The 8,310-nt window shown below is 62.6% G+C and overlaps 1 protein-coding gene across 2 annotated transcripts; it reads left to right on the top strand.

Annotated features, from left to right (window-relative positions):
* The first annotated feature begins 2,021 nt into the window (after positions 1 to 2,021).
* VAMP8 (vesicle associated membrane protein 8) lies at positions 2,022 to 7,733 on the top strand. 2 transcript variants are annotated; one of them, XM_030551804.1, is made up of 3 exons: positions 2,022 to 2,125; positions 5,188 to 5,349; positions 6,461 to 7,733. In XM_030551804.1, the coding sequence occupies exons 1-3, from the start codon at positions 2,123 to 2,125 to the stop codon at positions 6,602 to 6,604; spliced, it is 309 nt and encodes a 102-aa protein (XP_030407664.1). In that variant the 5' UTR covers positions 2,022 to 2,122; the 3' UTR covers positions 6,605 to 7,733. The 2 variants fall into 2 exon arrangements, with proteins under 2 accessions (XP_030407664.1, XP_030407663.1); XM_030551803.1 differs by lacking the exon at positions 2,022 to 2,125 and adding an exon at positions 2,870 to 3,049.
* Positions 7,734 to 8,310: the final 577 nt, after the last annotated feature.

The following is an 8,310-nucleotide window of genomic DNA, read 5'->3' as shown; positions in this document are numbered from 1 at the left end:
GATTTGCCCCGGAGATAACCAGTGCAACAACACCTGATTGAGTTTGCCAAGGGCCCAAAGCAATAGCAGCAAGCATGCGGGATTAATGCCCCATTTGTTCCAGTGAGGGCTAGCTCCAGTGTCCACTGCTGTCACTTTAAATGGCAACACTTCACTATTCCAGAGGAGAGAGGAAGGATCAGAGTACAAAGGGCTTGGCAGGGGGGACAGCATGGGAGATGGATACATCAGGGGGTGGCACAGCTGGATTAATTTCCCACAAAGTGGCTCTCAGCTTCAGCCATCTGGAACCACTGCACTGAAATAGTCTTTTCCTGGGTTTGCGTCTGTCCCATTCCTCCCTCAGTTACATCAGGCCAGTTTCCATCAGGTTTAAATGAAGTGCTCTGTGTTGGGAGCAGGCAGGGGTAGAGCACATCAACCCTAAGCCATCCACTCCCATACCCCGTCTTCAGCATGAGCTGGTTCAGGAGCATTGGAAAACGCAATCCCCATGCTGCCCATAGTTGTTGCATGATACTGAATGGCAGGATAGGGATTCCTGCCTGACCCTTGGGGCCATCAACCCTGGAGCATGGGAGTAGATTACGACTGTAACAGAAAAGAAAGAGGAGATGCTTTGGCTATGGAGGTGATTGGGGGATGGAGGTTGGAGAGGAGCAGCATCCTTAACCCAGAGAGAGGGCAGCATGGCACCAGAGGCCTTCTCATGAGAGGGGCTGTGCCCCTGTGACCCCTGCTGGCTCTCCTGTTTGCAGGGAGTTGGGGCTATTGGGGTGGGGAGGCTGCAGGGTATGTTGGGATTGCACCCACCAGGTGATGAAGATGCATGAGCAGGGGTTGAGGTGGTAACGGGAATCCTCATGCTGCATCAGTGCCAGAGGCAGGGTGGGTGACACAGGGCTTGGGGGCTGCTGGGAGACCAGGTTCAGGCAGCCACTAGGCTGTGCAAAGCCTTCAATCCATGCACCAGCATCCTCCAGAGCCCCACATGCAGCAGCCCCCTCCCCACCGACAATATCTCCAAACCCTTTTCACCCAGCTTCCTGGCCCAGAGGGGACTGTAGATGCTGGGCCCCATCCCCCACCTCAGCTGGCTTCCTCTACAGCCCAGTACCCCCTGATCTGCGCAGAGTTTAACCCTCTCCCTGCCAAACACAGGGCAGGGCCTAACACTCCCTGGGAGGGGGGTGTACAAGCAGATGGGCACTGGTGTTAGTGCTGGAGACAGATGGGCTTCTCCCCAGAGTGGGGCAGCAGCCCAGCAGTCCCCATCCACGCACCCAGACCCTGCCAATATGTCCGGGCCTACAGTCCGCCAGCGAGGCACTACCATTGCTCGCCGAGCAGAGCCTGTTCCACTCAGTGACGGCTGGATCTGGGTCTGCACCAGCTCCACTCAGCAGCCTCAGCCCCGGGGACATCTGCTCCGAGCAGCGCTGGGCTCTGGTCAGCTCCATGTGCCAGGGCAGGGCGGTTTCTATCCAAATCCACCTCCGCTAGACGTGCCCTGACCTGTGCCCTAGGAGCATTTTGTACCAGCTGGCCTCAGCCAGGCTGGGATGGGACACAGAGTGGTCAGAGCTCCCCCAACCCAGGAGAGTCTCCTGTCCAAGCCCTGCCAATCCCCCTCACCCCTGACTCACAGCCCCCTGCTACTCCTGGGCCTCCAGCTCTGCCAATGCCCCTCACCCCCTGCTACTCACTCCTGACCCACAACCCACTGTGGCAGGAGGCCCCAGCCTTAACCCTAAAGCACTAGCCTAGTGCACAGAACCAACCTGCTGGGATCAGGGCTGCCCCGGGGGGGGGGCTGGGTCTCCTGAACAGGTCTGTGAATGACCTGGGTGGGGGTGCTGTGACCTGGGGGTGCCGAGGACACAGGGGGCAGGCAGAGCTTGGAGCCTAATGCCTGGGTTCTGTGCCGGGGCAGAGGGACCCGAACAGCCTGGGGGAGCCGGGCCCGGCCCGGCCCGTGTCTCTTTAAAGGCAGAGGCAGGAGCCGGACCCGCCCCTCGCACCTGGGGACAGGCCGGGCCGGGCTGGGCTGGGCTGCAGGAAGCAGGAAGTTTGGGCTGAAACTTAGCGCACCAGGAAGTGCCTGGAGAGGAGCCCCCGGAGCATGGTGAGTGCCCGGGATCGGGGACGCGGGCGGGGGGTAGTAGCTCCCCCCCTTTACACGAGGATCCGGAGTGACTCCGCGCGGGGAGGGGCCTGGGACCGGCTCTGGAGTTGGCTGCACAGCGGCTGCCGGGGTGGGGAGCGGACTGGAAACAGCTGCTGGGGGTCGGGGGATCCCGCCTGGCTAATAATCCCCCCCCCGCCTCTCTCCCGCTGGGGGTGGGGTGTTAAGTGACTTGCCTGAGCTCTAACCATCTCCCCCCCCCACTCCTCTCCAGTGCTGGGGAGAGAACCCAGGAGTCCTGGCTCCCAGCTGGGCCATACACCCACTGTGGTGTGACTGAGGGTGGCCCACCCTGTCCAGTGGCTGCTGGGGGGAGGGGGGCACAGGGCAGGATCCGGGTGACAGGGAGGAAGCGGGGGCTCAAACAAGGGACTCGAACTGCGCGCTCGGCGCTGCAGGCTGCTCCCTGGGCTGTCTCCATGGTGACGGCCGGCCAGTGCCTGGGTGAGCAGAGGCTGGGTGCAGGTTGCAATTCCTGTGAGGCGGGCGCTGGCTGCAGCCAGCCTGGGGAGGGGGAAGGGGCAGCTGGGATCTTTTCCAAGCAGCGAATGGGGGCGGGGTCTGTAGCTTCTCAAAGGGGGTGCAGGAGCAGGGTCATTCCTGAGCCCAGAGAGACACCCCCCACCTCCAAAGTAACAGGCTCCTGTCTGTCTCCTGTGCCCAGTGCCAAGGCCCCCCATGGATCCACAGGCTCTGAGCTGCATGGCTCCCCTCTCTTTTCTCCCCCCCGCCCGGGTGCTGGGTCTCATTGTCAGCCCCCGCCCCCCCCTCGGATCCCTGCAGAGCTGCCTAGAAAGAGGAAGTGGGCGGCCTAACGGTTCCTGCAGCGCCCAAGCCTTGTTCTGCAGCTGGAGCCAGGCACAGGTGGGGGACAGGCCCCTGGAACTGCAGAGCTGTTTTGGAGCCAGGGTGGGATGTGGGGGAGGGGGGGTGGCTCAGTGGGCGTTTGGGGGCAGCGTTGATGGGTGGAGTGGATGGAGGCCATGGCATCCTTCACAGCTGGGTTGGGCTTAAAAGGGGGCCACAGACCTTGGGGGCTCCTGGCCTGAGCTGCCTGCTGGGTGGGGCTGGCGGGGGCTGGGAAGATGCAGGGGGCTGGGGATTGGGGGGGTCTTTAAGTGGTGGTTGCCAAAGGACTGGTGCCTCTGAGGCCCCCCAGCCGTGATCCCCCCACTGAGGGGGACAGAGGCTCTGAGCCATGGTCTGTCCATCTGAGCTGTCTGTGAGCAGCTGCAAAGCAAATGGGCAGAAGGTAAAAGATTAATGTCCTCCCCCAGCTCAGGCTCGCTGGCACATCCAGCCCCCTGCATCTGGGGTCACTAATTCACCTGGGTCAGGAGGGAAGGGGTTAATTCATGGCCCCAGTGCTGGCTGCGCAGGACACCCCAGTCCAGAGCCCTGAGGTGGGGGAAAGGGTAGCAGCCTGGGACCTGAAGGGTTAAGGGAAGGAGCTCTGGTGCCCCAGGTGTTGCCAAGGTGCCCTGGCAGTGAGGGGTGCAGTAGGGACTTGGGTAGGTTTCCCTTAAAGGGGCCACACAGCGGGTATGGAGGGGCGCTCTGGCCCCTCTGCTCTTTGCTTCCTGCTGGGGGCCTGAGGTTCCGCCTCCCCAGGGGTAGGGGGGTGTCTCTGCATCCCCCTGTTGGAGCCATGTTGGCCACCTCAGACCTGTCCTGGGTTAAAAACGGGGTCAGATTTGGGGGATTGGCATGGTGGGGGCTAAATGCGGCAGGTGCTGGGGGGGTGAGGGAGGCCTGGGTGAGCTGCCATGAACAGCCGGAAAGGGGAGGTGGCAGTCGTGCTGCCTACCAGGGCCAGTCTAAAGGTGGGGAGTCTCTCTGCGGGCTGCTGGACTCAGACAGACCCTGGGGCTCCCTCCGGCCTGTACCGGGCAGCGCTGCCCTGGGCTGGCTTTGCTCCCCGGTGCCTGACATACTTTGGGTGCTGGCCCAGGGCAGCATTTCTGACATTCCGGCCTTGGACCCGCCCAGCCCAACATGCCTGGGTCTGACCAGCCCAGCCGCTTGGACCAGGCTCAGCAGGAGGGGGAGGAGACAAGGGGGTGGCTCTGACCCTGCCCCCCCCCGGAGTCTCACAGGCTTAGGGGGTGCTTCCATCCTGGGGCTGTCCCAGGTCCCTGGGTGGGCTGAATTTGCTGGGTCTCTTCTCCGCAAGAGGCAAAGGACCAAGAAGAGCCTTGGAGACAGCCCCACTCTCCACCCCTGCAGAGGGCTCTGCCCTGGATCCCCCTGGGCTGGCAGTGTCACACCTGCTGCCCCGTGCCCATTGCAGGCAGAGGGCAGAACTGCAGGAGGGGAGATTGCTGGGACCAACCAGACCGGCTGGGCAAGTCTGGCTGGCAGTGGAGACCTAACACAGGCCTGGAAGTTCCCTGTTGACATTCTGCAGTGATAAGTGTTGGGGGGAGGAGGGGAAGGGCAGTCACCCTGGGGGTGCTCTGCCCCATCGCCCAGAGAGCTCTCCCCAGCCCAGTCCTGCCCTGTGGGATCTTCCTCAGCCTCTGTTCCCACAGCTCTGCCTCAGTGTCCTGGGACCCCCCTGGCCTTGGGCCAGGCACCCTCCTTCCCCAGCTGTCTCCTCTCCCTTCCTTATGCTGGCTGAGGTGCTGTGGTCCAGTGGTTAGAGCAGGGGGCTGGGATCCAGGACACCCGCTTCTATTCCTAGCGCTGCGTGGGGATGCTGGGAGACAGGACTCCTGGGTTCTATTCCTGGTTCTGCCCCTGCCTTTGGGTTTGCTATGTCAGCTGCCTCAGTTTCCCCACAAGATTGTTCTCCTGTGGTAGGCTGTGGGCTCGAACAGAGTCTGTGAAGCATTCTGAGCTCCTCAGGGGGACGGGGCTGCAGCTGGGCCCCTTCTCGAGGGCCCCTCCCCCATTTGCCTTTGGACCTCTGTTCTCTGGGCCCCCGGTGGCTTTGCCTGGGCCATGTGTGCTACACCCACAGCCGCTCTCCTGTTGACCCCTGGCGGGCACTCTCCCTACAGGAGGGCACTGCTGGCAGCGGGATGGCGACCGACCGGGTGAAGAACCTGCAGAGCGAGGTGGAGGGGGTGAAAAACATCATGTCGCAGAACGTGGAGCGGATCCTGGCGCGGGGCGAGAACCTGGACCACTTGCGGAACAAGACCGAGGACCTGGAGGCGACGGTGAGCCCTGGTGGTGGAAGGGACCGGGGAGCAGCAGGCTGGGGGAGACCCTGACCCTGTGCTCGTGAGGTTCCTGGTTAGGTCATGGGGACCCCAAGTCTGGAGTTGATTTGCAGGGAGTGGGGGCTGGAGTCTGATAGGGGGTTTGGGGCAAAGGCCTGGCATTGGGTGCCCCGGGTTCTGGTGCCACCCAAGCTAAGACAGGCCTGGGCACTGCTGTGACCCCTAACCTCGCTCTGGGGGCTCCAACTGCTGCCTCAACAGGCTCAGCTGGGCGTTCTGCCGTTGTGGAGACGGTGCCAAGCAGGCACAGGGCTGCTCGGCGGGGGTGGGCGGGTGACACCTCACTCAAGTTCGGATCCTGCCAGTCCTCTGGTCCCTGCCCAGGTGCATTGCGTGACGCCTGCTCCCCGCGGGGCGGGGCTGTTTGCTCAGCCGCTGATAAACCCTGGCAGCCAGCGAAATGCTGTCCCTGCGCTGCCCTTTGTCCCACGCTGGCGCTGCTTCTCTGAGGCACTCAGCCCGGGCCCGTCTACCCTGGTGCCAGCAGCTGCTGAGGGAAACACAAGCATCCTCTAGTGGTCAGCTCTGCAATAACGTGCCCATAGCTCTCCGGCACCGGTTTGGCTTGGCAGAGCGGAGCTGGGGCAGCACCCACATGTGGACCCGCCTGCTGGCATTGCTCATGCCCGCAGATCTGCCCACATGAGCTAAAGATGTGGAAGCTGGATTTCTACCTGCCATGCTGGAGAGCCCAGGCCCACCACTGCCCTGGTGTAGCTGCGGCAGGAGGAAATGCCCCAGCGAACCCCGCGGTGCTGGCTCTGATGCAGCAAGCGCAGTCCAGTGGGCATGTCTGGTAACCCAGCACCGAACTGGGGTGGCCTGTGTAGATATGGATGAAGATCCTTGCTGGCCTGATCTGCCAGCCCAGTGAGTCTGTGTCCAGGTGCGGCCTCGCCCTAAGGGGGTGCAGATGTCCCCCCCCAAATCTCTCTGGTTGGAGCTGCCCCTGGCAGGTGGGGGGCTGTCCAGCTGCCTAGGGCTAAGCCAGGCAGGGGCTGAAGGCTCTGGGTCAGCACGGTGCTAACTCCCCCACGTCTCCCCCCAGTCTGAGCACTTCAAGACGACTTCGCAGAAGGTGGCCCGCAAGTACTGGTGGAAGAACGTCAAGATGATCGCCATCATCTGCGTCATTGTGGCCATCATCATTATCCTCATCATACTCTTCGCCACCAACGTCATCCCCACATAGGCCACATCCCGCAGCCTCTTCCTCTTCCCCCACTCCACAGTTTCCCTGCCCCCACTGCCTGAGGGTCGCTGGGCTGGGGGCAACGCCTCCTGTCAGCCCCCTGACGCTGCCCATCCGTATGCCAGGAGGGGGAGGGCACTTGTACCCTGACCCCCATTGCCCCCATTTAAGCTCCTTGGGGACTGTAGCCTGAGGGGAACTCCCCTGCTCCCTTTGGCTCTGCTCCGTTCCCTTCCCCCAAATCCTCTGTCATACCCTTTCCTGGGCAACCCCATCGGTGTTCCCAGGCTGGCAGAGCCAAGCCACGTGGGAACAGCTCCCAGCCCCTCTCCATATGGCCGATGGAGCTAGATCTGCTGCCCATGGCCGCGGCCCCCAGCTCGGCTCCAGGGGGTGGGGTTGTGCCCTCTGCCCAGTGCGGCTGGCTCTCGTCCAGCTGAGGGAGGAGGCGCTCCTGGGGCTGGGGTGATGGGCTTGGATCTAGGGAATGCTCCCCCCCCCCCAGCCCGTGCCCTCTCTGAGGCAGAGCTGGGCGTGGGCAAGGGCTGCTCTGTCCTGAGCCAGATGCAGCCCTACCAATCTACCTTTTGCCTTAATAAATAACAAGAGAAGGAGAGATCCCTGCAGGAGGGGGTGGGAGATTTGTCAGCAACCTCTGTCTGTCTGTCCAGGCTGGGTGCTCATGGGCTTCACTCCCTAGGTTCTCATAGCTACCCCCGCCATGGTATCCTGACAATCTGCACCCTCTGTCCTGCCTGGAGGGGCAGGTGCTCTTGGGGGGTGCAGTAAACCCCCTTGCCTGCAGGGGGAGACTCTGCCAAGGGGAGCAGCTGGGAGCTGGTGAGTGCCCTGTCGACTGGGGGTGGCGGGGAGGGGTGAGCAGGGCTTGTTGCAGCCTCAATCCCCCCCGCCCCCTCCCCACATGCCCTGAGTTTGGCTGTGTATGTTGATCTTATGACCAGGCTCCCCCAATGGATCTGTGGGGGTCCCTGAGCCAAGCAATGGAAGTAGTTTCAGAGCCCCCCCACCCCGACCCTGCAGTGGGAGGCCAAGTCTTCCTGATTTCCCCAACACCACCACCCTTGCCCCCCAGAGACGCAGGCTGCGCTCCCTGTAATAAATGTATTTATACCTCACTGGAGACAGGAGATTTATTGGAAGGAACCAGCCTCTGCCTCTGCTGTGTTCTGTCTGCTGAGTCCTGGTGGGATCTCTCCCCACAGCGCCTCCTGCTGGGAGAGGCTGGGACTGGAGTAGCCAGGACCCCTGCACCAGCCTGTGCTGCTCCCCCGCTCCCCACAGTGCCCCTTGCTGGGAAAGGCTGGGACTGCACAAGCTGGCAGTGTGCCTGGCCTGGGGAGCAGGAGGTGGGAGGGGTGTTTTGTGATGGCCCTTTGTTCCAGGCTGTGATCAACTTGTAACCCTCAGCCCCTCACCCTTTGGGGCTGAGAGCACAGGATTCGCTCAGCAGCCAGCCCTTTCCCCAGCTCTTTCCAGGGCCCCTCCCAGGTGAGGATCTGCCATGCTGCACCCCCTGAAACTGGGGCATGGAAGTGGCTTGCCAAGACCATGGCAGAGCCAGGAAGACAACCCAGGAGTCCTGCCCATGTCTCCTGGCACAAATGTGGCAGCAGCTTGGTTGTGAGAGCTGGGAGAGGGCTAGGGGCTAGTGACTGGGGCTGGCATGTGGGGCAGGGTGCAGCGTT

This window comes from Gopherus evgoodei, chromosome 2 (genome assembly GCF_007399415.2).
Source record: "Gopherus evgoodei ecotype Sinaloan lineage chromosome 2, rGopEvg1_v1.p, whole genome shotgun sequence".
NCBI classification, from domain to species: domain Eukaryota; kingdom Metazoa; phylum Chordata; order Testudines; family Testudinidae; genus Gopherus; species Gopherus evgoodei.
Note: the sequence above shows the minus strand (reverse complement) of the source record. Positions and strands in the feature narration are given on the sequence as shown.